Source organism: Lagenorhynchus albirostris, chromosome 2, assembly GCF_949774975.1.
Source record: "Lagenorhynchus albirostris chromosome 2, mLagAlb1.1, whole genome shotgun sequence".
NCBI lineage: Eukaryota > Metazoa > Chordata > Mammalia > Artiodactyla > Delphinidae > Lagenorhynchus > Lagenorhynchus albirostris.
This window is the reverse complement of record NC_083096.1, coordinates 155,001,512-155,018,941: the sequence shown is the minus strand read 5'-3', so window position 1 is coordinate 155,018,941 and position 17,430 is coordinate 155,001,512. Positions and strand designations below refer to the sequence as shown.

The 17,430-nt window shown below is 41.9% G+C and overlaps 1 protein-coding gene across 1 annotated transcript; it reads right to left on the bottom strand.

Moving 5' to 3' along the window:
* Window positions 1-1,280: 1,280 nt before the first annotated feature.
* Window positions 1,281-16,539, bottom strand: RRAGC (Ras related GTP binding C). Its single transcript, XM_060140485.1, has 7 exons — window positions 16,228-16,539; window positions 14,333-14,536; window positions 13,166-13,365; window positions 10,539-10,653; window positions 9,216-9,358; window positions 7,064-7,212; window positions 1,281-2,826 (listed from the first exon to the last, which is right to left on the bottom strand). The coding sequence occupies exons 1-7, from the start codon at window positions 16,462-16,464 to the stop codon at window positions 2,675-2,677; spliced, it is 1,200 nt and encodes a 399-aa protein (XP_059996468.1). The 5' UTR covers window positions 16,465-16,539; the 3' UTR covers window positions 1,281-2,674.
* Between the last annotated feature and the right edge of the window lie 891 nt (window positions 16,540-17,430).

Below are 17,430 nucleotides of genomic sequence, written 5' to 3'. Positions count from 1 at the left end.
ATACATGTCTGTGTGTGTACACACGTGCACGTGTGAATGTGTGTATGTATGAATGTGTGTGAACAGGAGAGGTAGTGGTATGTAGAACAGCTCAAACACCCTGCTGCAAAAGATTTAAAACGTTTTATTTCACCATCTCTCCCAGCTCTCTGAGGTAGCCAGTTGAAGATAAACACCCATTGAGATGCAAAACATTTCAGGCAAACCCTCCTTGATAGTTTTCTGATTTTTCCATTTCCTTTTCTGAGTTGTCCCCTTTCTTCATTCACTTTATTTCTATTCCATCACTTTTCACCTGGTCTCCTTAATCACTCCCTGAATTTATAATTTTCCACAGTAGTACGAAAAAATATTTCTTGGGCACCTATATGCCATGGTACACTCATCTTGAGGCATCATCTCCATTGAGCCAATGGGAGCCTGAGGCTGGAGATGAAGGCAGGCAGCACTGGGCTGCCAGGTCTGCAGCACAGGCCCCCACTTCACTACTAACTAGATCTATGACTGGGTTGCCCCCTGGTTTACCCAGAACAGCGTAGTTTACACCCATTGCTCTGGCATAATTATTAATGGCATCCCTTCCACTCTCAACAGTATCCTGATTTGGAGTTTAACATGTTCATCCCGTCTATTACCCTAGACAATGTTCTTTACTCCTCTGGACCTCAGTTCCCATAATTTGAAAAAGGATACAGGATTAGATAGTATTTTAAGCTTTTTTTTAAATCTATTTTTGTGATTTCCAATTGTTTTAAAATTAAAGTAATCCAGTCATGAAATTAAAGATCTTTCAACCTCTACTTCCCTCCTTTCTATAAACTGATGTATACTTTACTCCAACCAGTTGAGACCCAACCTAACTATGTAAGCAGAACTTAACATTGAAGGGTCAATAATGAGTATCTCAGAAACTGATGAAAAATGAGCTGGAATCAGTGCAAATTTTGTATAGTGTATTCTATTCATCTCATCCCCTGAACCACTTCCTGGTTTGGATATCATACATTAATTATGCCAGGCCCTGGATACTCCCCACCATGAGTGAGATCTGTTGGTATGAAACACCATTTTTACCTAGACCTCCTACCCTAAACAGAAACGGGCCAGGAGATGGTATCTGGACACAAGGCATGAAATTCCTGCAACAGGACAGAACTTGAAGTCTTGAAACATAAGGCATTTTAACCATATGAGGCAGCAAAAGAAGAAATGGATGACAGAGCGGGACAAGTCAATGTTCCATCACCCCAACCTTCTATTACCTTAGGCAAATAAAAAACTTATTCTGGAGTAAATACATTTATTGATACCCATTTTATATAGTTCAATGAAATAATCTATAAATATAAAAGCATTTTTTTTTTTTTTGGATATCACCATGGTCCATGTAAATACTCAACAGTCAGAATCGTCTGCAGGAAGCACTCCAAGTCACACTGTTAGGTTTACAGACCTGAATATACATATTTCATTAAACAGTGGCACTTATGTACTCAAGTGGTCCAGTGGCTTTGGAATACATGACTACTGGGCATGTGGAGTAAAAATAACGTGTAAGTTTAAGTCGATGGAAAAGGGTATCAACCTTCAACAAAAAGAAACAATTATGAATTAATATCCTAGGTGAAGAAAGTACCACAGTTGACACTTGGCATCAGAATACTGAAGACGAAGTATGTTTAACGACACGTCGTGGTGCCAATGTGCTCTCCTCAGTCCCAGTGGACAGTCCACCAGCGCCTGAGGGTCATTCAGGGTCAACAAAACAGCAATTCTTAAAGGATCTCGATAGCTTAGAATAAAAGGAATGTGGGGGCTGGTATCAAGTTTAAAGAAAAGTGAGCTACATAATTCAGTGACATAATGCATTTCCCTCCTAAGAGGAGGAGATTGCGGGGAAAACAAAATTTTTTTTAATTCCCTTTGTTACAGTGATCAGAATCATTTATCTAACGTGGGAGCAAGAACCCAGATATCTGGTACCCAAAACACAGGTGCAAAAATTTTCTTCTGTTTTAAAGTTTGTTCTTCAACACTTCCGAGGGAACTAATGCAGCGGCCACTGTTGAGCCTTGCTCTTGACTTGATGCAGCATAAAATTTTCTCATTTCCTCAGAAACAAATACAGAAATGTCCTTTGCTGCAGTCAGACCATGTGTCTTCTGAGTTAGCAAGCAAATGCATTTAGAAGGTCTGAGGTGTGCAAGGTCCAAAATTGAAATCTGAGAGGCAGTGTTAGAACTTAAGCAAGGCAGGATTTTCAGAGACTACTCAAATGAAAATCTAAGCGAAGCATATAAAAACTCAGTTCTTTCTATTATTTTCAACTGGTAATTGACAGCAACATTCTCTGGTAAGGATGGGTAAGTGATGTTATCTCCAGGTCCAAAATATCCCAACTACTTAAAGTAGGACCCCCAAGAGGAGAAAGACACTTGAGGTCTGTGGTCTATAGAATTCTTTTTTGCCATTTTTTTTAAAAAAAGAAATAGTAGCTTCAGTTGCACACCACTGGTTGAAGGGGTTTTCATCCAAATGAGAAACTCTACCCCTTGTCTCTAGTGCAACAGGCACCAGACTCCCCCGAGCGGCAACTTGCACGTCCTGTAGCACATGGCATCTGACCCTGGAGTGAGGAATAAGCTGGCACAGACCCCGACCACCGGCATTCAGGCTAGATGGCATTTCGCGGCGTGCCGTTGTGTGTCAACGCTTTCAGGCTGGGGGCACTGGTCTGGTGACCACAGCTCCTGTGAGAAGTCACACCCACCTCAAAAACCTCATGAATAGCTTTTCGGAAACAATGGAAGTTGTAGTCTATTAAACCTGCAGGAGAGAAAAAGGAGATTAGGCCTCCTGAATGTCAACTGTGAGACTATCTACTAGGAAACATTTGGTGATGGAAAAAAATAATTGATATGTATTTAAAAACATATATCCAATTGAGGAATTCTTCACACTGGAAACATGATGAAGCGTATGCCCAAGTGTTAACACTGGTTACCTCTGGGGCCTGGAAGTGAACAGGGTAAATAAAAAAGCAATCAGGAAGACAAATTTGCTAAGAAAATTTACAATGAAATCTAAAGTCAAAGTAAAATACTTCTTGATTTATCAAGCTTTTCCTTTTACAAGTCTCTGAGGCAGCCAAAGAAAAGCTGAAGTGAACAGTTGGAACAGTTTTGCAAACTGCTTAGTAGAGCCATGGGGTTGGGAGGTATCAGAGAGGCCCATCAGGCAGAGTCTCAGGAAGCCTGCTTCCCCTATACGGGAGGTAAGGCAGCTCCGTCCTCATCTGCTCTATGAACTGGCTTCCAAATAAGATTTCGGTCAAACAAAGGGCTCCCTACAGGTACGTATGGACATATGACCAATTCTGGCCACTGAGATAAATGCAAGTGTGTGAGACTTCTGTGACGTCTCCTTAAAAGGAAGACTTCCCTATTCCTCCCCATTCCTCCTTAATGTCCAGAATATGGATAAGATTGCTGGAGCTCCAGGAGCCATTCCAGAGCACGAGGAGAACTTGAGAATAGAAGCCAGTGCTGAGAAGGGCAGAGCAGAAAGAGAGGACTTACGTCCTTGAGGATACTGGGACGTAAAGACAGCACACGAGAAAGAAATCACAACAATCTGATGTTAAAATGACCACTGTGAAAGAAGTCCAAAGGTGGGAGAGCCAAGTGCAGGGCAAAAGCAGCAATGAAAGCTCCAGGTGTGAGGCAGAGCTCTGAGGATACGGGCAGGATTTAATCAGGCAGGAAGGGAGAGCAGAATCACAAGACAACAGCAGGGAGCTGGCAATGAGGAAACACAGCACACAGGTGGAAAACAGGAAACAAACTGGTCTGGCTGGAGATAGGGGCAGAGAATTTTGGGGAAAAGTACTGAGAATGGAGTCTGAATAAGCAGGTTAGAGTCAAATTACGGAGGTCCTTCAGATTCAGGAAAAAAATAAAAGTTTTTATAAGTTCAACTACATTAAAACTGACTTCTATGCAAATGGTAAAATTAAACTGACAATCAAGGAAATGTGAACACTGGCTGGATATTTGATGATATTATGAAATCACTGTTTTTTTGGGGGTTTTTTACACAACTACTGATGGTAATACTGCTATGCTTTAAAAAGCGCACTACCTCTTACAGACACCTGCTGAAATCTGTATAGACAAAATGATTTGATGTTAGAGATTTGCTTCAAAACAACCCAGTAGGGGGCTTCCCTGGTGACGCAGTGGTTGGGAGTCCGCCTGCCGATGCAGGGGACACGGGTTCGTGCCCCGGTCTGGGAGGATCCCACAAGCCGCGGAGCAGCTGGTGCTGTGAGCCATGGCCGCTGAGCCTGCACGTCCGGAGCCTGTGCTCCACAACGGGAGGGGCCACAGCAGTGAGAGGCCCACGTACCACAAAACAAAAAAAACAAAAACAAAATAACCCAGTAGGGAAAAAGGTATAGCAAGCAAATAAGAATGGCTATGATTTTGATAACTGTTGAATCTGGGTGATAGATAAAAAGGGGTTCCTCACATTATTTTCTCTACTTTTTTATGTTTGATAGTTTCCACAACAAAAGAGCAAAAGATAGTAATTTAGTTGTGAGGAGGATATACAGCAAATAAGACTGACCATGTCTTGATGACTGTGAAAGCAGGGAGATGGGTACATGGAATCGCTGTGCTAGTCTACTTTTGTGTATATCTAAAAATTTCCATAGCCAAAAGTTTTTTAAATTTTTAAAGATTAGAATGGAGAGGGCTTCCCTGGTGGCACAGTGGTTGAGAGTCCGCCTGCCGATGCACGGGACACTGGTTCGTGCCCCAGTCCGGGAAGATCCCACATGCCGCGGAGCGGCTGGGCCTGTGAACCATGGCCGCTGAGCCTGCACGTCTGGAGCCTGTGCTCCGCAATGGGAGAGGCCGCAACGGTGAGAGGCCCGCGTACCGCAAAAAAAAAAAAAGATTAGAATGGAGAAAAATAAAGAACTCCTAAGTACAAAAAAGACACAGTACAAAAAAGATAAAAGTATATGAACAGATAAATTACCAGAGAAGACACCTGAACAGACATAAAAGGGTACCTGCAGTGAAAAAGATGCTTGCTCTAACCCGTAATTAAAGAAATAAAAACCAGAGCCAAATGAGATACCATTTCACACCTACCAGACTGACAATAACTAAACAGTCTAACAATATCAAACATTATCAAGGACATGAAGTGACAAGAACTCCCACAAAGCACTCTCTGGGGTGAAAATAAAGCCACTTTGGAGAGCAATTCAATAATGCCTAATAAAGCTGAAGACATATGTCCTCTATAAATTCCACTCCTAAATACTTATTACTCTTGAGAAATTCTCCATATGTACAAAGGCAAACTTGTTCATGAGCATTTCTTGCAAAACTATTTGTAATCTTAAAAATCATCTAGATGCCCAGCAAGAAGAATATAAATTGTGGTATATGCGATCCATAGACTACTGTGTGGCAGTGACAACTGAACGAACGAACTGGAGCTACATCTATCGATACGGATAATTCTCAAAAACAATCTTGAATGAAGAGAAACAAGCAACTTGCAGAAGACAACTTACATTTGGACATCATTTACACAAAGATACACAATACCCTATATTGTTTAAGGATAGATATGAAGTGAAAGACTAAATCATGCACAGGAAAAAGAAAACACTACATTCAACAGAGCGCAAGAGGGGGTTTCAACTGAGAAACACACAGAAGACAAATATGTATTTGTCATGTTTCAGTTCTTAAGCTCAAAGGTGAATACTCACATTTTTGTTGTACCCAAAACACTTTGTATATCTAAAATATTTCATTAATATCAACATCAGTGAAATAATATTAATTCATTCAATATTAATTTCTATCACAAAACCCAAGCAGAAAAGCAGGGACTTGTTGCAGTGAATAAGAGTTACTATAGATCCTTGAGTAGTTAAATAACATGATAAAAGGAATTTTCTGAAACCTAGTCTGCCTTTAGAATAAAAGATGATACATGCTGAGCCATTAATATATATGTTGAATGCAGCACCACAGGCTGGAGGAATGAGGACCTGGATTGGAGTCACCAACAGTGTAAATGGAAAGGACACCCGAGAAACAGTTCCAAGAAACAAATGGTAAGATTTGGTGAAAACTGAATGTAAACACAGGAAAAGAATAGAAAAAGGAAAACACAGAATGCTCTCTGTGAGATGATCTGCAAGAGCCTCATGGGCAATTACACCATACGATTACCTGACTGCACATAGCTAAGCTTGGACACCAGAAAAATGGCGTAACGAGTAACAGAAGTAGAGTAGCCGGGATGGTCGTGAAACAAAGGGGAAAATATTCATCAGTTTTTGACACCATGGACAAGATAAAATATTTAAGTGAAGATGTCTTACTAATAGCTCCAAACACAGGATGGAAACACAGGCCCAAGCCAGAGTTGGAGAGGTGAATTTTTCAATCAACTACACGGAGAAGATTAACTGAAGGCATGGATGAGATGCGCTGACCAGGAGAATTAAGTGAAGAAGTGAGCAGGAGACCTGGCTCTGAAGAACACTCAGAAAAAGAAAAACAGAAGAAACAGGACAGGTGGTCAGAGAAACACACACATAGAAGAACCCGGAGAGTTCTGCTTTAGGGAAGCAGAGAGAAGAAAGCTTGAGGGAGGAGGGATTGACAGCACATGCTTCAGAAGCCTGAAGAGGCCACAGAATGAGAAAAGGCCACTGAATGCAGCAAGAAGACCTAGTTAGTAACCTCTCAAACAGCTTCAGCAGACTGGTTCAGGTGGAAGCCAAACCGTAGGCAGTTAAGACAGGTAATGGAAGGATGTAAAATGAGAGAGGCTGGAATAAAAAACTTGATTTAAAATAAAAGACCAAAAGAAGGCAGGAGAAAGTCTGCACTGTACGTGGACGGGAAGGCACGAAAGGAGTTTAAGCTGGTAAATCCTCTAACACTGCAATATTGTTTTTTCTTGCTTTCAAGAACCTAAGAAATTATGACAAAGAACTTAAAGAAATCTTTTTAAAATGCATTACCTTTTCGTTCAAAACTTTCTTCCCTAAGGATGCAGACCAGTGCCAAAAATTTAGTCACCTCCTTTAAATACAGGACCGTTGTGTTATTCAGCTTGATGATGGCCATAGATTCTTTGTCGTAAGCACTTCCACTTCCATCTTCCTTTAACCTGTTTTAAAACAAAGTATCATCCATTAGAGGTTTCCCAACTCAGCATTTGGTCACATTTGCACAACAATAAGGGTTTCCACCCAGTTTCCTGACCGTCTTTTGAGAAAGGAGAATGCCCGCTCTCCCTTATTGGAACAGAAGCTGTGTTTAGCTATGGGTGCCCAGCCCATGCTGCAGTATTCATTCCATGCGCTCACATCACCTTCTTCACCTAGGATGCATGGAACACAGCAGGTTTCCAACATTCCCTCACACTAATTGGCGCTGACACCCTCTACAAATAAAGAAGGACCTGAAATATGAAAACTGCCATCAGTGAAAAAGGAGTAAATACAAAAACTAAAATCAACAAATACGGTCCTGTTCAAAAAACATAAATCAAGAGTCAAGTAAGCAGGACTTCCTGGTGGCACAGTGGTTAAGAAACTGCCTGCCAACGCAGGGGACACGGGTTCGATTCCTGGTCCAGAAAGATCCCACATGCCACAGAGCAACTAAGCCTGTGCACCACACTACTGAGTCTGTACTCTAGAGCCCGCAAGCCACAACTACTGAGCCCACGTGCCACAACTACTGAAGCCCGTGTACCTAGAGCCTGTGCTCCGCGATAAGAGAAGCCACTGCAATGAGAAGCCCGCGCACTGCAACAAACAGTAGCCCTGCTCGCCGCAACTAGAGAAAGCCCGTGCGCAATGAAAACCCAATGCAGCCAAAAAAATACATATATATCAAATAAGCAGCAAACTGAACTTCAATAAAGCATACCGAATTGCACACATGTATTGTGTTAAGAATACGAAGTAATGGCTATTTCTCTTCTTTTTTATAATGCACTTTATCATATATAATGTAGTTTACAGTGTACCTTATACTGAAAATAAACTTTATAACTAAATTTGATTTATGAAAATTTGATTTATTTTAAAGAAAAAGCAAATGTTCTATTCATCCATTTTTAAAATTAGGAATAGGAACATGAAACTCTTCTGCATAACCTATGGACAAAATCTCATTTTCACTGTGGAAAGAATAAAAACAAAGGAGAGCATATAATCACAAAACTGAAAAAGAGACAGGAATGCAAGACAAGAATAGACAGGTAAAGAAGAGGTAACACAAATGCATTCTCCTACCCAGAGGCAGCTGGACAAAGACACTGACAAGGTTAGGCGGAGAGAGCAAGGTAAAGGGTAGGGACAGAGAGATGAAAGAGGAATTTAGACTAGGTGGAGCGGAGAGGAACAACAGATAAAGGACACAGGTATCAGAAAGCAAAGGTAATGTCAGAGCATCGAGAAAGTGCATTGTGAGGACTGACATTAATACATGAGATGAATCAGGGCTATTAGAGGCTGCAGAGGTTACTGGCTTTTGAAACACCAGTAAGTTCACCAAAGTTTTCACCTATCCTCTGGGTTATTCTACAAAATCACTTCTTTGCCAGCTTTTACAAATTTCTGTATAGAGTGTGGTAAATATGCATAAAACAAGAGTTTATATTTTAGAGACTTATTTTGGAAACTTAGATGTATAGGTCAAATGTTTATAAGTTCTTCTGACATCCAGAATTCTGATTTCCTTGTTTCTGAGCTCTCTGAAAGATTAAGGATCCCTCAGTTCCACAAAACCTGAGATTAAATTAGGAACCAGTACATACTTTGTTATTCAGAGTGTTTTAAATAAATTAATCTTATTTATTGATCTAGCTAAGTTGCAGTAGTGAGAAGACACAGTACAAACCCCCCAAATAATAGCGGGTGAAACTTTCAGTGATAGTGAGTCTGGCACTAGTCACACCAGTCTTATCTATCTATGCTGAAGGAGTAAGACCCAGCAGCCCACCCACACAGAAATCATGCTCCAAGTTGAAGCACTATGGTCAGAACAATTCTACTTCATACACTACTTGCTAGACGCCTCAGAAATTAATCCCCCTGACAAACCAAGCTGGTAGTCTTCCCCGTATCTGAGATCTTGCAGAAATATATATGTACGACTTACCCATATATACAAGACACATCAATTACAACATCAATCATGTCACAGCAAAGTTCATATGACTGCATATCCACAGGAGAACTGTCTGTAGCAATGTAGATTTTGCTGACAACATCGAAGAGAAAAGCTTTTTCAATACCTGAATTCTTGAAAAAACAAAATTGAGTGTTCATTTTTTAAGAATCACAATTTGTAAACTTATCAAAGATCTTGAATCACTGATTAACATCCAAGAGCATTTTTAATTATACAACCTAAAACCAAAAGAGCAAATAGTACTTGCTTAGGAGACACGTCTCTTATCTAAAGAATAAAAGTGGAATTATTTCTCTGCTCTGATTTACTGACATAATCGCACCAGTCAAATTTGTTTTTTCTTCATCCTCTTTACTTAAATGAATTATTTCCTAAGACGCCACACACACACCCAAAAAAATCTCCAAAAATCAAGCCATGCTACATTTTCAATAATCCTTTTTGGGGCAATAATCAATCTCTGATTCAAATGACCTTGCTACCAGAAAGGCTTGATGTGGCAAAGAATGTTTCACGTCAACATCTAGCATAACCCAAAAAGCCCAAAGAATTGGGGATCACTATACATTGAGTCCTTCAAAGAAATGTTTGGGAAATATAGTGGCTGAATGCTAAATTTATTGGAAGAATATCCTTTTTTATTAAGCTGAATCCTCAAAATAAGTAATGTGAAATATGACACAGATTACAGTTAGCAAGGAAAGGATCAATTTTTCAATGTGACCTCCAATAAGGCAGAGATTAAGTCCAATTCCCAAAACCCAGTCTACCCTACTTTCTACTCTTCCTTCAGGAAACAGATACCATGAAGATATTAATTCAGAAAGCATGAGAAAATTTCTCATCAGGGCATTTTAAAACAAGAAAAAGTGAGTATTAAGGAAAAAAATTCAGAAAATAACTCAAGCCTTTTTTTTTTTTTTTTTTTTGCGGTACGCAGGCCTCTCACTGTTGTGGCCTCCCCTGCTGCGGAGCACAGGCTCCGGACGCGCAGGCTTAGCAGCCATGGCTCACGGGCCCAGCCGCTCCGCGGCACGTGGGATCTTCCGGGACTGAGGCACGAACCCGTGTCCCCTGCATCGGCAGGCGGACTCTTAACCACTGCACCACCAGGGAAGCCCTCAAGGCATTTTTTAAATGTTTTTATTACTTACTTTACACTTAATTGTATTATTAGTCCTTAAGCTTGATTCAGACTTAATTCCAGCAATTTTTTGGAGAACTTGATAACACAAATATATTCAACAAAAACGGAACCAGAAACTACAGTGAATTAAATAGCTCACTTACTGATATAAAGATATTTAATAGATTTTCCAAGGTCGGTAGTTGTGGGATAAGTTTCTGCACCACCTTACTAAAGGCTTCAAATATTGAATGGTCATAGATACTAGTCAAATAAAAGCTGAAAAACACAACATAGTTTGATTAATTTGAAAAATCTTAAGTCCAGTGACAATTATCATGATACATAGAATTTTAAGTTTCTTAACATTTGATTTCCGTAAGTTCAAATACAGCCTCTTTATCTTGTGTACCATACCCATCATGAAAGATGACAAATGCAGTTTCCCCACCTGGCTTGTAGCTCTCCATCCCTTTATTGCATTTACACAGAGGGCAATTGAGGCAGTACACAGGAAAGCATTTTCAGATGCAGAAACCTGAATATTCACCTAAGTCTTTGCAATCTGATCCCAAAACCTTGGTTTCTTAAGCCCATAACTGACAAAAACCAAGATAAAAACCAAGAGAAAGCTCATAGGAGATAGGTGACATTCATTAAATAAGAATACAATACAGGTCTCTACTAAAATGTTACCGCTTCAGAAAGTTCCCTCCTGACCCCCCTACCTAAAATAGTACCCCTGTACCCATTACTTTCAACCCCTTTCTCCTAATTTGTTTTTCTTCACAGCACTGGTAAGCACTTAAAATTATACTATACATTTATTTATAAATGCTTCTGAGCTGTCTCATTCATCAGAATATAAGCTCCATGAGGACAGAGACTCTGTCAGCCTTGCTCACAGCTGCAGGCCCACTACCCTGAACAGTGCTCATAAACATTTGGTGAATAAATGAATGAATAAAACTGGAGCTTAGAATTTATGTAAATAACATATTATGGAGGATGAGAGCAGGGGCTCTAGAGAGAATGGAACAGCTATCTGAAGGCCTAAGAGGATGCACAGTGAAGTAAATTTGTAGATTTAACAAAACACGTATTTGCGAGAGAGAGACCTTTAACAATAACAGTGTGGTCAATTGTACCTACTTTTCCACTCAGGGAATATACTCTTCGTTATAAAGTTGTATCCATTATATAATTATAAACACAAATTACAAAGTCAGAGACACATAACTGTTTATATCACACTTTGTACCTAATTTAAAGATACTTTCAAAGAGCTCACCTAAGAAGCTAACCTAGATGGGGCTCTAATCTAGATGTCAGAACAATGGCACAGGTGAGACCAAGATGATCCCCCCACAGGCACTAGGGTCAAAGGAATATTTTGGCAACGTGAGAAGGTCCTGCAGGAACTATGAGGCTTGGAGGTGGATGGGGGCAGGGAAGAACCTCCAAGCCACAGGGCATTTTATAGTAAGCTAAGTTTCTGGAAATTGGAAATCAAATACAGCCTCATCCATAGGCCTGCTAGTTATTAATAAAGCTTAATGTTGTTAACAAGGCCTAGGGCCCCATAGAGAACTGGAAAAAGGGATGGTGCGTACCAATGAGGCGGGATGCCCTGGAAAGGGACACAGACATGGTGTTAAGAGGATCAGAAGGGTTCCCATGGGCACTGGAGAACACAGGACAATCATGGCTTAAAATCCACCATTCATGGTGGAAGAATAAGATTGAAGAATTTTATGGGAAGATACTTTCACTTTCTCCTACAAATACTGCTGAATTTTTTTAAAGCCTGAATTACTTGCACATATTTTAATCCAGGCTAGAGGTCAATGAGACTTTTCTATGTGGTTTCCTAGGAGAATAACAGAAGGATCTTGGAGCCAGAGGCCCTAGAGAATATTAGGGGTTGAAAAATGGGGGTTGGCTTGAGCCTATAGAGAAGTCATTATAACAGACCAGGGATAAGGAAATAGCTATGGTTTGTCTCTCGCCTGCTTCCCCTTTAAGCTGTTTATATCATCAAAAGAACATTTTCTTGGGTACTTTTTATTAGTCATTTCTACCTAAACCATAAAAAAATAAATAAATAAGATGTAGGAAATATTTCTTATACACTTTCAGAACACAAGTACACAAGTCATCAATCCTATCTAATAGGTGTTCTTTAATAATTTAATATTTAATTACGAATCGGCAGTTCTTTAAACTTGAGAGCTCTTTAAACTTGATAAGATACACTCACTTAACCCAATTTTTAGAGATTCATAAAAGCGTGTTTTAAAAAACATAAACAAGATACATTACAGTCCAGACATTAAAGTGTACCCTCTTTAAAAAGCTCTTCCTACTGAAACAGACACTGTGAAAGCTCAAGCTACAGACTTTTACAACAAATGCGACAGAGATTCCCTGAACTGAGGCAAGAAGGAAAAAATAATAATAATAATGAAACCAAGAGAGGGGAGCCCCAAAGCAGATTTATGCCATGAGGAAACAGCCTGACTCCAGTCTCTCGAGATGAATTTGTAAACACACCTACAGAAACACACTTCACATGACTTCCACCTCTGGGAAAATGCAAAAAAGGGGGAAAGTAACGTCTCAATAACATTAGGCTCCCAAACCTGCTTGAATTCAACAACAAAGAGATCAAAAACATTACAGATTTGGGAAGGGTATACCAGTAACAGAGAGCTACGTGTTTGTAATGACAGAGATGGGAATACATTTACACACTTTTCAGGGCTCTCATATCAAACACACAGGTTGTTACCTAAGGTGGAGTTTTTCTAGCCCAGCATCTGCAAGGTCATCATTGGCCCTTTGATGAATGTCCCTCTGTGTTTCTATTTTGTGATCATCAGACAGACCATCAACTTTGTGAATAAAAACCTCAAAATTCATGTCTGGGTTAACTTTGTAGGCTTTAGAAACAGTAATGTGAAGTCTTGTTAAAGCCTCCATGTAGTCATCCTGTAAGTCAGAACAAAATATTTTTTAAAAAGAAATCTTAAGTTAAGAAAACCTCAAACTACCTCTTTCCCCAACCACAGAAAATATATTATCCTAATTATTCATAAATATTCAAACATCCAAATACATTAACTTATACCACTAAACAGATCTTCAATCGCTCAAGATAAAGAATTCAACTACCAAGTTAATGCTTGTAATTTTTAATACTGATAATATAAGGAAAAGAAATGGGAAATGGACACTTCTTCCCAATAGAATTTTTAAAGTAATCCCAGCTCTGCCATTTATTAGATGTGTGACTTTAAGCAGGTTGCTTAAACTCTGTGATCTCAGTTTACTTATCCATAAAATCGGAATTACAGTACCTACCTCCCAGTTTTGTGAAGACATTAATTAGGTCATGTATATGAAAGCAGCCATTACAGATCCTGCCACTCAGAAAGCATTCCTAACTAATGCTTAAGCTTAGAAAAAGTAAGATTCTTAAGGATGGAGACACATCCCATCAGTCTGAGTGCCCGCCACATGCTAGGCCCTCAATAAGTGCTCCTTGGGCTAAACCCTACTTGGTCAACTAAAGAAACTATTCACTTTAATATTTACTGACTCAGTTCTCACATTCCTCCTTATATTATGGGCACTGATGAGACCTTTTCAGTGAGTGACATCACTACTGTAATAGTTAATAGAGTACAGCAATATCTACTATTAACAAAAACGGAACGCTGCTCACTAACTAGAACTCAGGGATATAAACCATATCTCCTAGTCATCTGATATTCTGTACTTGTACAATGGCATGTCTGTTCCCAAAGCACCTCTGCAGGTACATCTCTCGCACTGTTAGGGAATCTACTGGCAAAGAAATAAGCTGCAAGAAGCACATGACAAATAAACAACTTCCCTTTGTTCCTACATCTTCCATCACCAAAGAAGAAAAGTAAACATTATCATTTCTAACTACCTGTGCATCAATGACATATATCAAAGCTCCTGTTCCCCTGAAGATCATCTCGTAGTCAAAAGTAGGGTCGAAAAAGTCCATTTGCCCAGGAAAATCCCATATTTGGAAATTCACAAAGGAGCTATTTGAAATGTCATCTTTGTAAATCTTGTTGGTACTTTCCAAAAAGAGGGTCTCGTTGGGTGACATTTTATGAAACACCACCTGTCAAAAGAAAGAAAACAATTTAATGACTACTCCAATTTTTATTTAAAATACAGAACTCCACCCTGAATTAACATAATTTAAAGAACTTGATCCTATACCAAAAATTTTAAAAGAGGTAAAAAGTGAACGGTGTATCCACTGGTATCCACTATCCTTTAACTTCTAACAGAAGACACCAAATTATTGAAACCAAATCACCAGAAAAGCTGAAACTTCTCTGTTATTTTCTGTCTGTATTCAATACTAGCAGTAGCAATGTCTCTCATTTCAGTTTCATTTTTTTTTCTGTAAAACTATCAATTCTGCCAAAATCTGCTTTAAGATTATGAAAACTTATAAAGTTTAAGTTTTGTTCACTGAAAACTTATCAGGCTCTGAGAAATAATCAGAAATGAAACTGACTGGACCCTGCCCTCAATGGGTTTGCAGTCTTGTGGAAGAAATGAAACAAAGGCAAATTATACCAAGCAGAAAGTGACATATTGAGGGAGAAGGAATACATGTGGGGAGGGGAAAGAATGGGAGTTGACAGGGAAAAGACAGCTCCCAAATAAATGGTAAAGGCAATTGTTAAGAATCAAAATTATCACAATCTATACAATTCTAACACAAAACTAATTTGCCTCTCTGTTACTTTCTAGATGAGGAAAATGGATAGTTACTCCCAAGGCTTAGATAGTAACAAGTGAAAAGAATTAAAATCAGTTTGCTAAAAACCTACCATAAATGTACTCAGATTTTGCTGTAAAGGTAAAAGATAAATAAAACACAGTAATCCATTACACGTGGAAGAAGACTACTTCTTAAAAACATCATGTCTACAGAATATCATGCAGAGATTTATTTTGGAGAGACCTCTGCAACAGAGTGGAAAGGGCAAAAGGCCAGGTACCTAGCATTTTATCGCCAGCTCACTTTGTGTGTAAGAGCCATGGCTGATGAAGGAGGTCAACCCTGCCTCTATTTCCCCCTTATTAAAAAGTGAGGAACCCTCCATCCGTTCCCGACATTCCCCAAGTGAAAGCACATGGACTGACAAAGGTCTGCAAATATTCTCCAGGTCTCAAAATTTTTGTAGCCACTCACAAACGGGGGAAAATCACTAGTAATTATACTCACCGGGCCACAAGTACTAAAATAGGTGGATGAACAGCCCCCAAATCCCACAAATGTCACAGTGAAGTCTCCTTCGTACTAGTAACAAGAGGAGGCATTACAAAGGCCAAAGAGTTAGTCACTACTCTTTCTGACGCTGCTCCCTGGGGCTCACCTGGGAAGCCCTGAAAACTCAGATCACCTGAAGTGAGAGGCACAAACACAACCGGGTCCGGGGAGGGAGTGTGGGAAGTTCTCCAAGTTAGAACCGGGGAGCAAGTCTCAGTTTCGTGAATGGCACAGGGGCTGGGTCCCAGGAGGCGAGGTCCCGGGCGGTGCCACGGACACCTGCCTCGCTCCGGCCACTCGGGGAGCGCGGGGACCCAGTCGGCCTCGGCTGACCTGGGCGTGGACTCCAAGATCGGGGTCCCGACGAGAGCCGCGCCCGGGCTCTGCTCACCGGAGGAGAAGAGAAAGTGCGCTGGGACAGCCCGGCCGCCGCCCTCCTCGGGGCCTCCCCCCCGGCGGCCACCCGCGCCCCCGGGTAGAGGAGGGAGGGGGAGGGGCGGAGGGGCCGGCGAGGCCCCACTCACCTTCTGGATGGAGGACTTGCCGCTGCGCCTGAGCCCCATGAGCAGAATCCTAGGCTTGGAGCTGTCAGCGCCCCCCGGGCCACAGCCTCCGCCGGCCCCCGCCCCAACCCCGCCGCCCGCCGCTGCCGCCTCCTCTTCTTCCTCCTCCACGCCGTAGCCGAAGTCCTTTGGGAATGAGTCCGCCGGGCCGTAACTGCCGGCGAGGGGCGTCTCCTCCGCCCCGTACTGCAGGGACATGGTGCTGGAGCAGCCGCCGCCCGCGCCCTGACAGGCCACGCCAGGCCGAGCCAGGCCGCCGCCTCCCCAGGCCGCCGCCGCCACCGCCCCCGGCAGCCGCCACCGCCATGCGGCCCGCCCCCCGGAGCCCGGCTCTCATAGGCTCGGCGCCCGGGCCCGGCCCCTCATTGGCCGCCCGAGCTGCCACTCGGGAGCAGCAAGGTAGGTGGTGCCCGTCACGTGCTCGGAATCACCTGACTCGGAGCCGCGGAGGGGGGAGGAGGAGTCACGAGGAGGGTGGCCCGGCCCGACTGAGCCCTGAGCCCTCTGCCCTCCGCCCCAGCCCGCACTTCGGCCCTGCCCAGCCACGTACCTTGCTCCTCACCGCTCTCCTGCTTTCTTCCGGGCTCCGGAGGCCATCGCAATAGGAGATGCTCTCTGGGCACTTGGGAGAATTGACTGTCCTCCTACTACTATTGTGCTCGCCCAACCAGTATTTATTGATGCCCGCGAAGTCCTGGGGCACAAGGGGCACAGAACTGGAACCGCCTTGGACCCTGCCTGCCCTCAAGTTGCTCCAAGATTAATGGGGATCGGACCTCTGCGTAAGTAGCTTCCGTACGAGATATCAAATCGTAAGGTCAAAGGTAGATAAAAATGCTCCAGAGTTGGGTGGACGCATCTCTAAGGAGCTGGCGTCTGAATAGTTCTAGAAGGATGGATATGGTTGGGATGTGCAAAGGTATGGAGGAGGAGCCAGCCAGAGTGAGGGCAAAGCCTCAACCAAGGCAGAGTCATGGGTGAGATAGTTCGTTCTAGCAGGTAACTGGACCCTGATAGGAAAGCAAGTGCAAGCAAGGGAGAATGTCTTATCCTCTTTCTTCAGCAAATCACTGACAGTGAATACTCCTGCCACTTCACACTCATCAGGACCAGATTCCCCCTCCTCCCCACCCAAAGTCTACTTCTTCAGTAATCCTGTCCACC

Coding starts and splice junctions, on each gene's coding strand:
- RRAGC (XM_060140485.1), bottom strand. CDS start 16,464: ATGTCCCTGCAGTACGGGGCGGAGGAGACGCCCCTCGCCGGCAGTTAC. Junction 9,359..10,538: donor TATTAAATATCTTTATATCA/GTAAGTGAGCTA, acceptor TGTTTTTTCAAG/AATTCAGGTATTGAAAAAGC. Junction 7,213..9,215: donor GATGTGTCTTGTATATATGG/GTAAGTCGTACA, acceptor GTTTTAAAACAG/GTTAAAGGAAGATGGAAGTG.